Source organism: Rattus norvegicus, chromosome 3 (genome assembly GCF_036323735.1).
Source record: "Rattus norvegicus strain BN/NHsdMcwi chromosome 3, GRCr8, whole genome shotgun sequence".
NCBI classification, from domain to species: domain Eukaryota; kingdom Metazoa; phylum Chordata; class Mammalia; order Rodentia; family Muridae; genus Rattus; species Rattus norvegicus.
The window spans coordinates 144,720,384-144,740,815 of record NC_086021.1 but is presented as its reverse complement, the minus strand read 5'-3'; the positions used below and the strand labels follow the sequence as shown (position 1 = coordinate 144,740,815).

At 39.3% G+C, this 20,432-nt stretch overlaps 1 protein-coding gene across 11 annotated transcripts in view; it reads right to left on the bottom strand.

The window, feature by feature from the left end:
- Positions 1–20,432, bottom strand: part of Slx4ip (SLX4 interacting protein) — a 176,571-nt gene that overhangs the window by 108,653 nt on the left and 47,486 nt on the right. Inside the window, exon 5 of one of the 11 annotated variants that reach the window (XM_063284381.1) lies at positions 11,151–19,986. The exons of the other annotated variants lie outside the window; for them this stretch is intronic. Coding sequence (XP_063140451.1) covers positions 17,749–18,870 — 1,122 coding nt within the window. The 5' untranslated portion in view covers positions 18,871–19,986 and the 3' untranslated portion in view covers positions 11,151–17,748. Of the gene's footprint in view, positions 1–11,150; positions 19,987–20,432 lie in introns of those variants that run through there. 11 annotated transcript variants of the gene reach the window in all.

Sequence of the window (20,432 nt, the reverse complement as noted above, 5' to 3'; positions counted from 1 at the left end):
AGAACAGAGAAAGAAGTTGAGGCAAGAGTCAGGCAAACAGGAAACATCCTCTCATTTGTCCTGGTGCCAAAGTGAACTCAGACAGTTGTCCCGGGGAAATGTTCAGAAAAGGTAAAACATATGTATTGAATAGAGTATACCTTAAAGGATATTCCCTGAATAGAGTATACCTTAAGGATATACCCTGAATAGAGTATACCTTAAAGGATGGATATACCCTGAATAGAGTATACCTTAAAGGATGGATATACCCTGAATAGAGTATACCTTAAAGGATGGATATACCCTGAATAGAGTATACCTTAAAGGATGGATATACCCTGAATAGAGTATACCTTAAAGGATGGATATACCCTGAATAGAGTATACCTTAAAGGATGGATATACCCTGAATAGAGTATACCTTAAAGGATGGATATACCCTGAATAGAGTATACCTTAAAGGATGGATATACCCTGAATAGAGTATACCTTAAAGGATGGATATACCCTGAATAGAGTATACCTTAAAGGATGGATATACCCTGAATAGAGTATATCTTAAAGGATGGATATACCTTGAATAGAGTATACCTTAAAGGATGGATGTACCCTGAATGGCTGGGGCTGGAAAAGCTACCCACTGGTTCCATTTCCAGAAAGTGATAACCAAAGCTACAGGCACCTCTCTCTGTCCTTTTCACTGAGAGGAGATGGCAAGAGCTCCACATGACTGTCCCCACTGTGCTTAGGGTCACTGCTTTGGAAACCATACAAAAAAAAATACCACCCACAAATAGCAGGGCAATGGAAATTACTTTTAAAGATTTCCTTTTGGCACAGATTTATCTAATGAAGGCAACTCCCAATGGAAATTAGAGACAAGTTGGCGTTCTTTTTAAATCGCTGAGCTAAAAGATGAGACACTAACAAGGACCCTGAATTTGTGTGGCCTGCTCTCCCTCCAGAAGCCTCATTAGAAGGCACAGGTATCCCAGGGAAATGTGTACCTAGTGGCCAAATGTTGAATGCAGACTTCATTCTGCTGCAGAGGGCTGATGAATAGGGATATGATGAGGTGCTCCATTGTCTTCCTCATCCTGTAGCCTAGTCAGCAAAGCTCTGAGCTCACCAGAGTCCACACCTCTCCTCAAGTCTTATGATCCCTTACATCTGTGGATCATACATACACTTGTTATATTCCTCTTGAGCCTTGAAGCTCAATTCAATCAAAAGGTCTTCAGGTTTCATTATTCCTTTGTTCCTGCTGTAAGGTCCCATTGAGCACCCACCCTCTGTGATGTTTATGTCCATGGTGAATAAAGAAGAAGGCAGAGAGTCAATCACTTCTGCCAGTTCAGCTCTGTATTCTGATTGCATGTGATTGATGTGTTAAATTCAAGTACTTTATAGCACCTGAAGGTAGGGTCTGGAGTAAAACAGTCCAGGACTGCAACCAAGTCTAATCATTAGCTGTGTGTGTGATCCTGGGTAAATTTCCTGTGATGAACCATATAAAACCTCTGGTATAAAGAGCATTTGTGTGTGTGTGTGTGTGTGTGTGTGTGTGTGTGTGTGTGTGTGTGTATTTATTCCAGGGCAGGCACTACCAAAACCATGAATGATGGACACTCTGGGAGGTCTCTATTCTTCCTCCTTGAATTTTTTCTACTGTCAGGTTCTCTTATACATTATCAATTGAAGGGTCAGGTGATGCAAAACCCCTGTTACAGTAAACCATGGAATCTAGCTCATCTTTGTGTCATTTAGAAATTTTAAATATTGTACAGTGACAATACATTCATTTGCTGAGCAAGACAGCCTTGGATTCAAAAGGTACAATTATTAAATAATCAAGAAAAACCAGTGAAGACTGTACTACTTAGTGACCTCTTGTGAAATTTTCATTATCGATAACAACCCCACTAAGTACAAGCTATGATCCAGGGTTATAACCCTGTTCTTGCCTGTTTTTGCAAATAAAATTTTATTAGAACACAGCCATGCTTATTTCTTTGCATCCTATTTGTTTGGTTCCATGGAATAATTGCAGAATTGAAAGATATTCACATTTTTATTTTGTGTGTCCCCCGCCATGGATTTTTGTTGTGTTATTTTGAGAGGCAGGATCTTTCCATAAAGCCTAGACTAGCCTCACAATCCTCCTAATATAGCAAAGACTTTATGGCCTGCAAAACCAAAACAGCCTTATTTGAAAACATTTGCCACCCCTGAAGAAGTTTGCTCAAGTAATACAGAGACAATCTTCCACTTAGAGTCTCAGATCACCATTCCTCAACACGAAGAAAGGAAAAGGAGGGTGCTGGGCAGCAAATTACTTCTCAGAATGAGCAGGGTTTTTCACTTGTGGCAATTTCATATCTTAAAATGAAACTAAAATTGAGCAAAGCATAACTTCCCCCAGGGTACCACAGTTTCAGGATCTCATTAAGTGAGACACGATTCATATAAAGGAAGGCAGAGCTGGGTGTGAAGTCTAGAGCCCTTGTATGGAGGAATCAGAAGAACTCAACTATATAAATGGAAGAAGAAAAGGTCGGAGTGGAAAAGACAATTGTATCAACTTAGCAGCAGCACAGGGGTCAAATGAAGAGCATGAATCACCACAGCACAGTGTCTCCTTGTTGCCTCTCCAGGCTGCCTCTCCAAGCTGCCAACCTAGCAGACCTTCACCTGCTCAACTGAAGGCCCTGGAATTAACTCCTCCCCAGCATTGAGGGGATAACCATGAAGAGAAAGACAAGTGTGCAGCTGCCACTTATAGTGATCACAGACACTGTGGCTGTGAAGGGGCAGGTGGAGACAGTCCCCAGTGCCCACACTGGGAAGGCTGAGGCAGGAAGACTAGCAAGACTTGAAGGCCAACCTGAGCTGCAGCGTGAGGTCCTGTCTAAAAAGCTAAGACCAATACCACACAACAGCTCGGGTAGGTTTCAGGGAGGCAGATATGGCTCAGTATAAAAATCTTATCTTACTGCCGTTCTCAGGTGTGTGAGTCAGCCTCCCACTTCTGGGACAAACATCGAATATAAATCAAATAAGAGGGGGAAAACATTTGTTTTGGCTCACGATTCCTTGGGTTCATTCCACAGGCACTTGCCTCGGTTGGTTCAGCCCTGTTTACTAAGGCAGAACATCAGGAAGCCCATGGTAGAGCAAATCTACTCACCTCACAGTGCCCAGTCAGCACAGAGAGTGCTTGGCTTCCTAACAGTTCCTACTGTATAAACCCTTAAGCTGTCAATCCATAACAGATTCATTTAGTTAGGAGGTGGAACCTCCTGATCCAGTCACCTCCAAGCAACGCTACATTGAGGACAAGCCTTCAGTATAGGATTCTGAAAAGCAGTTAAGATCCAAGTCAAAACATCATATGAGCAGATGTTCTGATAAGGCAAAGTTCAACACCTCAGATGCTTGTTTATCCCAGCAATATCCCCAGAGGCATTATGACCCTGTAGCTGGAAGGATGCAGGAGGGACTGTGAAAGAATCTGACACATGTCCCAGTGCTTTGTTTTTATTTTTCCTTCTGTGATTCTCATTAAGAAAGTTGTATCACATAGAGTTAAGATAAAGCAGATTAAATAGAGTTGGCAGATTATGAGAACAATGTATCACAAATATTTTACGTTTTGAAGAATCATTAGCAACTCAAAACAGCAAGAGAGCATACTGGTTCCCTTTGGTCAGCAAAGTAAACAGAAGGACAAAGCAGGATTCTACAGTTCGGTGATGGGTGCACCTGGGAAGTAGCCAGAGGTTTTGCTTCAAACGGACCCAGTGGCTTTGGCTGATAGGAACCTGCAGAGGTACACTGTGCCCAATTCAAGCTGGGTCCATTCATGCTGGCCCATTAATAATTTGCCAGATGCCTGAGGCCAGCTCCTTCTCACTGTAGCCTGCCTTATCTTCAGTGGAGCTAGGCAAGCTCTGACAGGCAGGCTGCACCCAGACACTGGCATCCAGAAAGATATCTCACTGCATAATGGGGATGGAGCCCAACCAAGCTACAGCAATCTAGCTTGAAAGATAAATATGACCAAACTATGTATTCCGCATGGCTCACTGGGTTCTAATGAAATGGGGGTCATTAGTTCAGTCTAAATAGAAATCAAGAGTTCTCTCTCTCTCTCTCTCTCTCTCTCTCTCTCTCTCTCTCTGTCTCTCTCTCTTTCTCTCCAGAAAAAAAGAAAACATGGGAGGGCTCGCAATCAGTTGGGACACTAAAAGGCCATTGAGGATGTGAGTGCAATAAATGGGTAAATGTATGCTGTTCTGGTTTCCTTTTTGTTGCTGTGATAAACATCATGAGAAAAAGAACAGCAGGAAAGAAATGTCTGTTGCAACCTATCATTGAGGGAAGTCAGGGCAGAAACTCAAGGCACAAACCTGGAGCAGAACCCATGACAGATGGATGGCTTCTTACTGGCTTCTTCCCTAGCTCACTGCTTAGCTCACCTTTTTCTGTGAGCCCAGGCTTCCTCGCCTTGGGTTTATGCTTTGCACAGTGGCTAGGTCCTTCCACATCAGTCTTTAATCAAGACAATCACAAGCCAATTTGATTGAGGCATTTCTTCTACTGAGACACCCACTCTCCAGGTGACTCTAGGTTTTTGTTAACAATAAAAACTAACCACACTAATACATACAGTCCACATCCCCTCTAGAACTAATACAAATGACTTTCCACATACCACATACATACTGAATCCCAGATGCTATCCATTTCAAGCCCTTACCTATACAAGAGATGCATGTTCTAGTATATAACATATAGCTCTTGACATGGTCGCTTCAGTTCATTGCACAAGCACCTACAGAAATTAGTCTGGGGGTACATTCTATGCTCACTTTTGCAGATAAGGAAATTGAGGCTCAAAATAATGTCACTTAGCCAAGGCCTCTCATATAAAGAGTAAAAATTAGACCACAGCCTGCTAGCTCAATGCATCTTGATCACCTTACCAGACAACTTTTGTGTGCTAGAACCTTCAGACAGATTGAGAAAAGAGTAAAGTGGGGGAAAAGCAATATTCATTCTTTTCTCAGACATCTAGTCCTCATGACATCTACAAATATACCCATGATGAGGTCAGAATCACACGATCACACCAGGACTTGATTCGAGAAAGCAAGTGTGAATGCATCAGTGTGGGACAGTTAAGGGATGAAGGAGAGGCATGTTTCCTACCACAGCACAGAGAGGACAAGTCCCCTGACTCCCATCTGAGAGCAGATGTGGGTACAGACCACTCAGCATTATAGTTGCTTCAACGGGAGGAGAAAGATGCTATGTAATAAAGCAGGAGCTTAGCTGCTTCTGGAGCAGTGACGCCTCTACTTTGGACATACCCTGCCATCCCATTCTCACTGCCACCAATGCACTACACTGCCCCTCCACAGACACTGTCTCTGCTCTTTGATCAGCAGTTTCTAGAAAAAAGACAGGAGGTGGATACCAGGGTACAAAGTTTTCCTAGAGAATTCCCAAGCCTGGTTTTACATAAGCTTCTTCTGCCCATCTCCTACCACCTCCAGGATGCATCCTAGCAACAAACAGCTACCGTGCAGCAATACTCCGGAGGCCAGTGCTCTTCCCAGACAGTGAGAGCTGCTTAAAGGTTCCACAGGAGGTACAAGAATGATCTGGGCTGTGACCCATCAGCCTTAGTTGTAAATTCCAATCATCCAAGTGGTAGCTGAGTGCAGTGGCCTACTCAGGGAAACAGCAACACTGGTTTTTTTGTTTACACATAGCTATAGTAAGAATTCAGAGGTGCATCTGCTAGGACCTGGTACTTGTCAGCACAGAGTGCACAAAGAGCAACTGTCTCTACTCTTCTTTTCACTTAGTGTTGCTGAGGTGGTCTGACCTGGCATGACACAGGGTAAAATCTTCATCTCCAGCCCCTTACTTCTGTCATCTTTCTTTCTTCCAAAGACTTCAAATGGATGACAGACAAACAAACTATATCAGGACAAAGGTGATGTTTCAAATACTCACAGGCTTGCAGCAGCAATCATTTACTCTTTTGAAAAGGAAACTGGATATTTACTTAATGATATTGTATTTCTTACTTTTTACTCCTGTCTGCTTGACTTAATATTATAAAACTAGGGTCAAAACAGCTGATGTCTTCGTCAATAATTTCATTATAAATAATTCTATGCATAAATTTTTGTTCTACTTATTCAAATGAAATTGTATTTAATTTGATGCTATTATACATTATGCAGAAATTTATTCATTAGCCCAATGACTTTTAACCAGCCATCTCTAATTTTTCATTATTATAAATAATGCTCACATGAACATCTTTCAGGAAAATACTTGTTCAATCATTGGAAGAATTCAGGTACCCGTTTCAAAGACGTTAAATGTATTTTATGTGTTTGAGTATAGCGGGCCCACACAGCATGGTTGCCTCTAACCCCGGGGAAGCAATGAAAATGGTAATTATAGACATTTAATGTTGGGGCTGGACAGATGTCTCAGGGGTTAAGGGCATGTTTCAGGGGTTAAGGGCACTGGCTACTCTTCCAGAGGTACTGGGGGCTGGGGGAATTTCAAGTCTCAATACTGTCCATAACTGTAGTCCAATGGGATCCCACACTGACTTCTGGTGTGCAGACCTGGATGCAGATAAAACACCCATACACATAAAACAAATAATAAATCCTGTACTCTTTAGTGTTTACACAGATACATGTGTGGTTATGGTTTACAGGGGAATGTACATTTTTGTTTCTTATATGTGTACATAGAAAAAACAAAATTTTAGCACTGGAAAAGTAGCTCAGCTGGTAAAAGCACTTGCTTCGCATTCCTGAGAACCTGTTTTCAATGTAAGTCTCATGGTGGAAGCAGAGAGCCAACTCCTGATAGATGTCCTCTGGCCTTCACAGTGGCCTGGCACATACACACTTGCACTTGTATGCATACATTCACATTCACACAGTAACAATACATATAATTTTAAAAAAGAAAAGTTTTAAACCTGAAGCTAATATCCCAAAAATTCTATCTACTACATAACCTGGATGGTTGGTACAAAAGTACTGGCATGGTACTCTTCAGATTTTGCTATGGTATTTTCGAAATATCTGAAAAGATTACAGACTCAGTCTCCCCAGTCATGTGACTGAATCTTCTGTCCGTGTGGCCATCCCATCAGTCTCTGCAGCCATGTCTCCTTTTTTCTACATGCATCCCACAAGCAGGCCAGCCGACATCTGGCCCACAGGAAGCATCTGTGTGTATGTTCAGTTTATCCTGCATTCTTTTCTCCTCTGATGATGCCTTGTGAGAAGACCAAGTAGCGACAGCATTACTCTATAAGTGGTTTCTCACAGCAGAAGCCCATGCCCTAGACTACAGCTCCACTTACCATGATCCTCCTTCTTCTCTGGCATCATTCACTCGCTTTCTAACCTCAGGACCTTTGACCTTACTGTTTCTCTGCCTAGAACACCAGATTCTTCATATAATAAGCTCTTGGCACTTCTGGGTATCAGTGCAAATATCACGATCTCATCAGGAGACTCCCTGACATCCACAGCCACAAACTCAAGGGTTTTCCACACTGATTTACTCATCTAGGAGAGCCCCTGTTTACCTTCCTTCATCTCCACTCCTGCCCAACCTGCCTCCTTACTTGCCAAATACACTGATCTGCTACAGGTTTAAAACCAAGGAAACGGTGTGCATCTAACTCTCTCTCTCACACACCTATTCAGGTCCTCTGTGATGCCTTCCTGGATTGCTCTACTTCCCCTGAGATTTCTTCTCCTCTCATCCTTGTGAGGTGAGAGAGCTTGGTAAACCCTACCAACAGTCAAAGCAGCACAGGGTTTACTGATATATACAATTGCTATCTGCTAATCAGGCTTAAATAAAGTAAAATCAAAATCAAAAGTCAATCAACTTCCCCTCTGCCACTCCTTGATACACGTTACCTGTTTTACTTCTCTTGCTAGCTACGACTTGCCGTCTCCAGCAAACCCTGTCCTCTGAGCACTTGTTTTGGTTACAGCTCATGGCCTATCTCCTCACTCCAATGTAAGCCCTATTTAAAAAAAGAAATGTATGTTTTCTTCCCTGACCTATGGGTCTTAGCAGTGTCTCACTAAACATTTGATAAGGAACAGATCCACTTCCCAGGACTGCCAGTGTCCTCTTGTCCTGGTCACTGAATGCCTGTTTACTCCTTGTTTCCCTTCAGATAATTTGAGAGTGAGAACAAGCAAGAAGAGGAAACTGCCCTTTAAACCACATGCTCAACAGGTAGTAACAATGCAACACATCTCCACGCCAGAAATACATCAAAGACCCGGTACGGCTGGGGCTGAGGAAAGGCCAACAAGGAACTCCACGGCGCTTAGCTCCCTCTCTCGATTCTCTGAAAGAGTATCAGCCTGTAATAGGGAACATGTAAAGGGAAACATGTAAAGGGAAAACTATTTACCTAGTGTAATTACAATGCTAGGAAAATGCTTTTCATGTATTTTGTATTCCACGTTTGGAAGTCTACTTCAAACTGTAACTGCAGCCTAAATCCCAGCAGTAAACAAACCAGCTTTGCATTTTATGTTACCACGAGGCTCTCTCCAGGTTTGCTCTTCAGAGCCAAGGAAATGTTGACACAGTTGCACACCAAGTTTCAACATGCTGATCATGTTAAAATAGTGCACAAGAAATATTTTTCCACTTTATAAAAAGCCAGACTGTTTACATGCGTAAGTGGCCAGAGACTTTGCTATCTGTGTGTGGTCCTGAAGTTTCAATATCATAACCCTGAGTACAAAGTGGGGCAGCATGCAACAAACTTAGCTATGAAGTTCCACAACCAAAATGGGAATCAAGACATTACCACCCTAAACTCAGAAGCAGACATGGTTCAAGTGGGCGGGGGAGGGGATGTCTTATTTATCTTAATTCAATTATGAAGAAAAAATAATTCAATAGAGCTTGGTTATATGTGTACTTGTGTAGCAATGCATATTATTAAGCAGAGGAACAAGAGGAAAACAGAGACTAGGAAGGGCTTACAAGGTCTTCAGCCTACAGGTTTCTTACAAAACTACAGAAATATGCCAAGCACAACATTCAGTAACTCTAAGCTCAGAGTCACACAGTAGAAAAGATCTACAAAACAGTTACTGAGCATAGATCTTAAGGACAAACATGAGAATGAGGAGAGGCTTTACTTCAACTTGGCCCAGTGGCTTAACAGAGACCTTGGACATTCTCCCAGAAATCACCAACCAGAGGAGGGGCCCCAAGTTCACAGCCAGGCCAAAGGAGAAGACAGGCCCCCTCTTCTGTGTCTCTCCCATTTTCCAATCAGCACTGGCTTTGGCTGACAATTTAGTGATTCTTCAAGCTAGAAATAGAATTTACACAGGAGTTACACCCTGTCCAGACAAGATAGAAGTGACAAGAGACCTCACAGAAAGAAAAATTATCTGCATCCGTGTAACTGAAGACATGCCCGCATTCCCAGAGTCTAGAGGTTTGTGCTTGGGAGAGTTTCTGGATTCTGGGCTGTTTGCACTTATCATTCCTCAAAGTCCCAAATGCTTCAGGTTAGTGAGCATTGCTGGTTCTCACGTTTTAATGGCTTTCCATTTGAAGAACCCTCATAGTATACTGTGTCTAAACAAAATAAGTCAATCATGTATGGTAGGCAAGTTCATGCTGCAGTATGAGATGGCCTTTTCCTTTTGGTTACCAAATGCACACACGGTTACTCTCAGTTGACAGAATAAGTGAAAGAATGGTACCTCATTACTTTTTTTTCCTGGCATTATTATTTTTTTCCTCCTACAGTTTCTTTTACAGTTTTCTGTGGCTATAGGTCAGAAGAGTTTTCCTGTTGCTATGAGAACAGTGTAAATAAGTGAACTTTAAAACTCACTTTGGGGGTAAGGAGCTGCCACATTTCTGGCTTGCTAAGCCCTTTGAATGTGTATTGGATACTCTTTCCTGCTAGAATAGAGCAAGGCCAGCTAACATAACTGACAATCACGGCTACCATCTTTGAGGCCAGGAACACCCCCTCCTCTCCCAGAAGTCTTGCCGAGGCCCTGTGACAGCTGGAACTTGTCCACATCTAGTAATAGCCTTCTGTGCTTAAAAAAAAAAAAAAAAAAAAAAAAAAAAAAAAAAAAAAAAAAAAAAAAGCTAAGTGTTACATTTTCAAGGTGCAGAAAACCTTGTGTCCCCAACCCTACTGAAGTTAGGTCACTGCTACAGTATAAGTGCTTCATTGGCTGCCCCAGGTTTCAATGTGACTTATCAGGAATTACTTCAAATTTAACTCATGGATGGCAACAGCCTGAGCTCATTTATTATTCACTAGATCATTGTTGAAAGGACATATCTTAGTGTTTAAAAGAGAATGAATGAAGCTCATATTTAAACTGGAGTGATTTCCTCTGTAATATTAACAGAGATGATTCTGTGCTGGCCAAGAGGATATCCATAAAGTTGACAACTGGGAAAGACATTATGGCGTTATTAAGGTTCTTTACAAAAATGAAAGCAGCAAGGTTTGGGTACAGAAAGCAAGAGAACAACATCGAGGCTATCATGTCTGAAATCTGCAGGCTGGGCCAAGAGACTGGAGATGGGAAAGATGCTGACGTAAGCTTTGGTCTGGAAGGCACTCTAAAGGCTAATCTCCTTCCTTGGGGTCCAAGCTTTAGGGCCTTCAGGTGACTGAATAAAGAAAATGTACTTTACTCATGTCATCTCTGAAAACATGAAAGAACACATATTTGAGACAGGAGAAAGTCATAAGAATAGTTTTCTGAGTTTGAGGTCAACTAGTCCAATAGTGAGTTTTAGAACATCCTTGTCTTTGTAGAGAAATCCTGGCTTAAAACAAAACAAAAGCCAAAAATCAAAAACCATACCAAAACAAAAAGCAAATATGAAATCCAGTCCATCAAGAGGACTGTGTTAACTATGAAAATATGAAGGTCTATGTAGAGTTCATTTACACCGGATATAAATCCATAGAACCCTTTGGTGACCATGTGATCATAGCAGAGATTTTTAAAGACAGAAGGAGTAAGGGAGCATCATCATCTCATATATTATGTGACACAGTTTGGACCTGGACTGTTTTCTCTGCATTATCCAAGTTTGGTTCCCAGCATGCACATCAAATGACTCATATCTACCTATGATTCCAGATCCAAGAAATTTGATGCTTTTTTTTTTTTTTTTTGCCTTCCTTAGGCCCTAGGTATACAAACAGTATAAAGACATATATGTGACTCCATACTGAAAAAGGTTTTTTCATGGATGATTTTTTTTAATTAAAATTAATTTGACTGATTTAATTAGAGAGAGAGAGAGAGAGAGAGAGAGAGAGAGAGAGAATCTGACTATGCTGCCATAGTCTCAAACTCCCAATGCTTGGATTCTTCATGTATGATTGTCATGCCTGGCTCTTAAATGTTCACTATAAAAAACTAAAAAATAAAACCTTTCCAGCAGCCTTTGAACTGAAAGTAGGTATAGATGAACAGCAACGAAGTCTAACAAAGCTCTTCTTATCCAGAGAAGGTCAAAAGCAATCATGCTTGTCTTATGTCTTATCTATTAGCGTTGGTCCTGGAAAAGATCACTATCACTGTCATCATCATTAGTAACACTCATATTTCTGCTACAAAGCTACTGTGGTGTCTTCACCTGTTTTAGTGACTGCCAATACAAGTACATATGACCGAATTTATAATTTTTGTTGAACCCTTCATGATTTAAGTATAATTCGCATTGAAAAAGTCACCCATTGATTTCATTCAATGACATTAAAGCAGTGGAAAAGAAGCCCTATCAAAAGAACACATGAAGAACCTCTAGTGGCCACACATACTTTTATGCATAATCCTGGCACAGACACAACCTTCATCTGTGCTGGGCTCACACATTAGATATTTGATGTCTGAGTTCAAAAGCATCGTCACCAAGGACTTTATCTCAAAACAGTATTGGCTACAAAACAAAACTCCAAAATAAGAACAAGAGGTATATGGAGAAACAGAGGTAAAAATGGTAGGTCATACAAACATAAATGTCTTTCAGCCCATGGGGGAAAAAGTCACAAACTCTTGACATGTAATATCATAAATGTAGTCTTCTCTTTGCTTTCTGTTGTGGGGCGATTTTGTTTGAGGACAGGGTCTCATGGTCTAGCAAGGTTGACTTCAAACTCGTGACCTTGTTATTTTTTAAGTGAATATAAAGAATAATCTAGAATTGAATAAAGCAAGGTATGCATATATTTCTGTTTCAAAATTACATGTTATTGCATTAAGTCAGTAACATCAGAATGGTATCATATTAGGAAGTGGAGACGGCTTACTATCTAAAATATGTATTCCATTTTCAGTTGTAATTCTTAGTGAGAACTTACCATCTAATTGTTTATGTTCTTTTCTTCTACTTAGAAGAAACAGGCCAGTAAGAACTGCTATTGTTATAGTCTAGACAGGGCAGCCTATGGGGGGAAAGAAAACCTGTCTAAAGTAGAATTAAATATGGGATGATTTTCAAAAACAAAAATGTAATATGGTTTTTAAAAACCTGGACTCTGAAAACAATCCAAATTGGGTTGAAATAGTAACCAGCAATTGTGAGTTCTGTCACAGAAGTAAAACTTGTTATAATTGCCAAAGAATCTACAATCAACACAATACATAGGTCCTTATTCTGAAGCATTGCTCTGGTCATATTCAAAATTTTGAAACCATTTACAAAGGATTAGAATCACATATAAAATGATATTTAAAACTGGGACAAGTGCACTGGGATGTTGTTGTTCAGTGATAAGTAGTGTTTGCCTGGCATTCCAGATGTAAAATGAAATAATTCAGACAGTCATCTTGGGGCCCAGAGAATAGGGGAATGCTAAGTACATGATTCATATCAACAGACAATTCATTCTGGGCAGGTTGTTTAATGTTTAAGCGATATGCCCTTAGTCTAGGTTACATTATAGAAAGAATAGAAATACTGGCTAACATTAGAGTATGTTGAAAAATTTGGGAACTAAACATATATGAAAGAGAGATCTATAGAAAAGCCAATCCCAATTCTGATTCTCAGTTTTTCCTTGGCCTCTTCCCAGTCACACATGGTATGTGACACAGCTCTGGACCACAGAATGCACATCTCTTGGTTGGTCCTTTTTAGATAAAGAGGAATGATTAATATGTGCTATCTCTAGTCATTTGCCCATTCCCAACCCCTCCCTGTCTGATACTTGGATGTTCTGTCTGAAAGTTAAGTGGCCAGTTAATGGCCACAAAACAAAATAAAGTCCACGCTTAAGGGATGACAAGCAGAAAGACAGAAGCCTGAGTTGCTAATGGTTGGTTGTCCTCCAGATTTATATTCTGCAAGAAAAATAACACCTGTTACCTAGTGAGTCTCAAGATAAATTTCCTTATGTTTACAGTCTTGGTCATACAACAAAGTAAGAAAAGTATTCTAAAGTAATAGGATAACTACACACAAATTCTAAACCAGAAGGACTTCTGGAGAGAGGGGAATACAAAATTTAGATGGAATCAGAAGGAAGGAAGAGAAAACATACATCAAACAGATATATACTATACTAGAATATTTTCAGTTTTATCACTATTTGCAATAATGCAATTTATGAATAAGCAAATTGTTACATTATGCAAATAAATAAATAAGTAAGCTAGCAAGCCCACTGTTCCTAAAGCTGATAAATAGAAAAGTTGGGAAAACAAAAGCTTTACAAATTTTAATCAAAAGAAGAACTAGTAACAAAATGTTGATACCAGAAAAAAATAGAATATTCCAGGAAAGGATTCATATCAATAAGAATAAATACCTGACAATATAAATAGAAAAGTTTAAAAGATGTTAAACCTGAACTTTAGACTTAGCAGAGCAGCTTTAAGAAACAGGAAGTAAAACTAGTAAAATGTAGTAAAATTGACAAGTACACAACCAGAAAACATGCCAGAAGCTTGGGGATCCAGCAAAACATTGTAATAGCAAACAACAAAACTGACCTGAAATGTGCATAGAATCTTGAATTTAATAGCTATAGAATGTGAAATTACTTCAATTTTGCACTGACTACTGATTGAAAAGAAACCTGGTTGAACTACAAAATGATTTGCCAGTTAAGAACACTTGCTTCTGGTGGAATTTTTGGGGTCACTTAAGTATACTATCATATCATCTGCAAATTGTGATGTTTTGACTTCTTGCTTTCCAATTTGTATCTCTTTGGCCTCTTTTTGTTGTCTAATTGCTCTGGCTATGAATTCAAGTACTATATTGAATAGGTAGGAAGAGAGTGGGCAGCCTTGTCTAGTGTCTAATTTTAGTGGGATTACTTCAAGTTTCTCTCCATTTAGTTTGATATTGGCTGATTTTTGCAGTATATTGCTTTTACCATGTTTGGGTATGGGCCTTGAATTCCTGATCTGTCCAAGAATTTTATCATGAAGGGGTGTTGAATTTTGTCAAATGCTTTCTCAGCATCTAATGAGTGATCATGTGGTTTCTTTCTTTCAGTTTGTTTATTTATTTTTTTTATCTTTCCTATAAGTCTATAAATGTTTATTTTCTTAATGTTCACATTAAAATAGAATTTTTAAAATTATAACTGAATACATTTTCACATGAAAAACAATGATTTTGATGTTATAAAATAATTGCTTAATTCATAACTATAATTTTTTAGTATACAATTTTTTGGGGAATATCAAGTTATACAACTATTTTGGAAACCTTCTATCAGTCCTGAATATGTCCACCACACATAAATCAATCTTTCCCCTCCTAGGTAGTTTTAAGATGCATGCATAAAGGCATTAAAGATTTTCCCAGAGATAGTCAGAGTAACATAATTTTTGATAACAAAAAGTAGAATTTACCTCAGTAGGTACCAAATACAAAAACATTCTCACTAAGATGGAAAAAATAATTTACTAACTCATGAAATAAATGATTCTCAAAATCAATCTAGAAAGTAACAGACAAAACAATAGTTTACTTATTTTTCAATTTGTACAAAATACAAAATTATGAATTAAATCACAGTAACAAAAACGTTTTTCCTTCACTACAGAAATGGTATAATTGGCAAAAAACAGAGTTTGAAGTAGCATTAGAAGGTACTATACATTATGTATATGATCATTATCTGAATTGTGGAGGTAGGATCATTGTGTGAGGGCACTTGTATATGTATATGTGTTTATGTGCAGTGTGTATGTGTGTATGTGCAGTGTGTATATGTGGTGTGTGTGTGTGTGTATGTGTGTATGTGTGTGTGTGATTTCCATGACCTTATACATTTTCAATACATTGTTTATTAAATATTAATTCTATAACAGTGAAGCTTTTAATGATATATAATAGGAAAAAATTCAAAAGCAAGAAACTGAGAAAATACCCAAATAATAGATAATGGATATTATAATGTCTGGCCTTCTCACATAAGGGTAGGAACAACATTTAGATTTATAAATATAAAAATTACAACTCAAAATTAAGTGTCCTTATTATAAATCTACAGAATATTAAAATCTTTATTCTAATCTCTTTCTTTCCTTTTTTATTGGATATTTTTATTTATATTTCAAATGTTATCCCCTCTCCTGGTTTCCCATCAATAAACCCTCTATCCCATCCTGTAGGATGAGGTCATTATAAATGTGAAAGCAGGATTAGTACAGAACAAGGTCTGTCATTGGACGAGAAGGAAATGGGCAGGAAAAAAGTCTTAGAGAGGAGAAGGAGACTTGAGGAGAGGAGAAGCAGCCGAGAGAGCATGGAGGCAGATGCTAAGATTCCTTTCTGCATATTTTCAGGTTGTAATGAATATTTTTTTTTACATTTCTTTTTTTTTTCTCTTAGGATCATTTATAAAAAAAAAAAGTAAAATAATCACAAGCTGAATGCAGAAACACATCAATACATCATCCATCTTAGTCCAGTAGATTTCATTCAAGACATGAAGGGATGATTCAATATGTGGAAATCCATTGATATAATTCAGTATATAAAAACTGAAAAATGTCACATGATTATATCATTAGATGCTGAAAAATATCGGGAAAATTCCATCATTTCTTTTTTTTTTTTTTTAAAGACACCTTCACACTTTTTACTCCCTTTACCTAATGCGTCCTTAATGCACAAACAACCTAAAGAATCCAATTAAAAGAATCGAAGTTTACAACACGGTGGGACAGCGAGACCGCCATGGTTCTATATCATGACACAGTGAGTGAAGGGTTAATTTGGAATTTCTGCTCCATAAACTGTTCCCAAATGGTTTGCTGCACCCATAAGAGATAAATACACAATACTGCCGCTGCTGATCCATAGCGTGGCTTCTTTTCTTTTCTTTTCTTTTCTTCTCTTTTCTTTTTTTTTAAGCTGAGCACAACTATTATCATTTTGTAATTAAAAGCATAAAGTATATCTAACACCCAGTCCAACACTACATCAGTTATACAGAATATTTAGTTATCCATTCCATTATTATCCATTATTTAAGAAAGGCCTAAAATCTATATTATATCTTGCTAGCTTGTACACTATCTGATAACTATCCAATAAAATATGTATTTTAAGAGTTAAACAGCCTGATAGGCTATGAAACTAGAATCAGTCTTCAACCCCATCAGAAATCTGAGAACGACCAAATATCTATACACATAGGAAGCCTAACATGGCTTCCAGAACTGAGAGGTTGTAGAGACAAATCTCCACTAGTGCAGTCGCCTGTTAGGAACACGTGAGTGCAAGTCTTCAGTCTTCGGACCCAAAATCAACTGACAGACTCTTGAAATGGAGATTTTGAAGGGCTAATCACCCTGTCTTGGCAGAGTTTATCAGTCAAATATTCTGCATAATTTGTCCTTTTCTGGACAGTATAGTCTACAGATGAAACAGGCAGTTTTGTCAAGTGGCTGCCTAGCCACAAATTATTTCCTCACCTGAAGGTAGAGATGTTCACATTCTTCGTTAAATCCACCAAAGGGGAACAGTTAGGAGCAGATATGACTCAAAAAAAAATAAATAACTTTAAATCTCATACTTTGTGGATTTCTGACGTTTGTGAAAACCATCTATGTATATGAGACTATCTGGACTATTGTCTTTATATCTTTTTTCTTTTTCAGTTACTACTGTACTTTATTGTGTTCAACCAAATCACCATGTTACAAAAATAGCAAGCTGCCATAATAAAAAATGAGGCTCCTCTATCCAGCACCAGATAGCATCATTTTACTTTCAAGCCTAGAAATTGCACACTTGTATATAAACCAACCGAAGATGAGGATTGAGAGTTCATCTTGGTGGATTTTTCCTTTGATGAATATGAAGTGTCCTTCCTTATCTTTTTTGATGAATTTTAATTGAAAATTGATTTTATTTGATATTAGAATGGCTACTCCAGCTTGCTTCTTCTGACCATTTGCTTGGAAAGTTGTTTTCCAGCCTTTCACTCTGAGGTAGTGTCTGTCTTTGTCTCTGAGGTGTGTTTCCTGTAGGCAGCAGAATGCAGGGTCCTCATTGCGTATCCAGTTGTTAATCTATGTCTTTTTATTGGGGAGTTGAGGCCATTGATGTTGAGAGATATTAAGGAATAGTGATTATTGCTTCCTGTTATATTCATATTTGGATGTGAGGTTATGTTTGTGTGCTTTTCTTCTCTTTGTTTTGTTGCCAAGACGATTAGTTTCTTGCTTCTTCTAGGGTATAGCTTGTCTCCTTATGTTGGGCCCTACCCTTTATTATCCTTTGTAGTGCTGGATTTGTAGAAAGATATTGTGTAAATTTGGTTTTGTCATGGAATATCTTGGTTTCTCCATCTATGTTAATTGAGAGTTTTGCAGGATACAGTAACCTGGGCTGGCACTTGTGTTCTCTTAGGGTCTGCATGACATCTGTCCAGGATCTTCTGGCCTTCATAGTTTCTGGCGAAAAGTCTGGTGTGATTCTGATAGGTCTGCCTTTATATGTTACTTGACCTTTCTCCCTTACTGCTTTTAATATTCTTTCTTTATTTTGTGCGTTTGGTGTTTTGACTATTATGTGACGGGATGTGTTTCTTTTCTGGTCCAATCTATTTGGAGTTCTGTAGGCTTCTTGTATGCCTATGGGTATCTCTTTTTTTAGGTTAGGGAAGTTTTCTTCTATGATTTTGTTGAAGATATTTACTGGTCCTTTGAGCTGGGAGTCTTCACTCTCTTCTATACCTATTATCCTTAGGTTTGATCTTCTCATTGAGTCCTGGATTTCCTGTATGTTTTGGACCAGTAGCTTTTTCTGCTTTACATTATCTCTGACAGTTGAGTCAATTATTTCTATGGAATCTTCTGCTCCCGAGATTCTCCCTTCCATCTCTTGTATTCTGTTGGTGAAGCTTGTATCTACAGCTCCTTGTCTTTTCTTTTGATTTTCTATGTCCAGGGTTGTTTCCATGTGTTCTTTCTTGATTGCTTCTATTTCCATTTTTAATTCCTTCAACTGTTTGATTGTGTTTTCCTGGAATTCTTTCAGGGATTTTTGTGTCTCCTCTCTATGGGTTTCTACTTGTTTATTTATGTTTTCCTGGAATTCTTTCAGGCATTTTTGCGATTCCTCTCTGTAGGCTTCTACTTGTTCTCTAAGGGAATTCTCCATGTCTTTCTTGAAGTCCTCCAGCATCATGATCAAATACGATTTTGAAACTAGATCTTGCTTTTCTGGTGTGTTTGGATATTCCATGTTTATTTTGGTGGGAGAATTGGGCTCCGATGATGCCATGTAGTCTTGGTTTCTGTTGCTTGGGTTCCTGCGCTTGCCTCTCGCCATCAGATTATCTCTAGTGTTACTTTGTTCTGCTATTTCTGACAGTGGCTAGACTGTCCTATAAGCCTGTGTGTCAGGAGTGCTGTAGACCTGTTTTCCTGTTTTCTTTCAGCCAGTTATGGGGACAGAGTGTTCTGCTTTCGGGCGTGTAGTTTTTCCTCTCTACAGGTCTTCAGCTGTTCCTGTGGGCCTGTGTCTTGAGTTCACCAGGCAGGTTTCTTGCAGGGGAAAAGTTGGTCCTACCTGTGGTTCCAAGGCTCAAGTTTGCTTGTGGGGTACTGCTTAAGTCCTCTCCGTGGCGGCAGCAACCAGGAAGACCTGCGCCGCTCTTTCCGGGAGCCTCCGTGCACCAGGGTTCCAGATGGTGTTTGGTGTTTTCCTCTGGCGTCTGGACGTGCGCAGAGTGCAGTCTCTTCTGGCCTCCCAGGCGCGCCCGCCTCTCTGAAGGTTCAGCTCTCCCTCCCACGGGATTTGGGTGCAGAGAACTGTTTATCCGGTCTGTTTCCTTCAGGTTCCGGCGGTGTCTCAGGCGCAGGGGTCCTGCCGCTCCTGGGCCCTCCCCTATGGGAACCCAGAGGCCTTATACAGTTGCCTCTTGGCCAGGGATGTGGGCAGGGGTGGGCAGTGTTGGTGGTCTCCTCCGCTCTGCAGCCTCAGGAGTGCCCACCTGACCAGGCGGTGAGGTCTCTCTCCCACGGGGTTTGGTGCAGTTTGTTTATTTATATAGAGCATTACATTGATGGATTTCCGTATATTGAACCATCCTTGTACTCCTGGAATAGAGCCTAATGACTGTGGTGAATGATCATTTTGATATTTTCTTGGACTGGGTTTGTGAGAATTTTATTGAGTATTTTTGCATCGATATTCATGAGAGAAATTGGTCTGAGGTTTTCTTTCTTCGTAGTGTGTGTCTTTGTCTGGTTTATTTATAAGCATAATTGTGGCTTCAAAGAATGAATTAGGTAGTGTTCTATTTTGTGAAATAGTTTGAAGAGTATTGATATTAGGTCTTCTTTGAAGTCAGATAGAATTCTGTACTAAACCCATCTGGTCCTGGGCTTTCTTTGTCTTGAGACTTTCAATGACTGCTTGTATTTCTTTAGGAGCTATGGGACACTGATTAAAAAAAAAAAAAAAACCTTCAGCAAAGTGGCTAAATATAAAATTAACTCAAACAAATCAGGAGCCTTCCTGTACTCAATAGGCTGAGAAATAAATTAGGGAAATGACACCCTTCACAATAGCCACAAATAATATGAAATATCTTGGTGTAACTCTAACTAAGCAATTGAAAGATCTCAGAAGATGGAGAGATCTCCCATACTCATATATTGGCAGGATTAATATAGTAAAAATGGCCATCTTGCTGAAAGCAATCTACAGATTCAATGCAGTCCCCTTCAAAATTCCAACTCAAGACTTCATAGAAGTAGAAGAGCAATTTGCAAATTCATTTGGAAAATCAAAAAACCCAGGATACCAAAAACTATTCTCAACAAGAAAAGAACTTCTGTGGAAATCACCATCCCTAACCTCAAGCTGTATTACAGAGCAATAGTAAA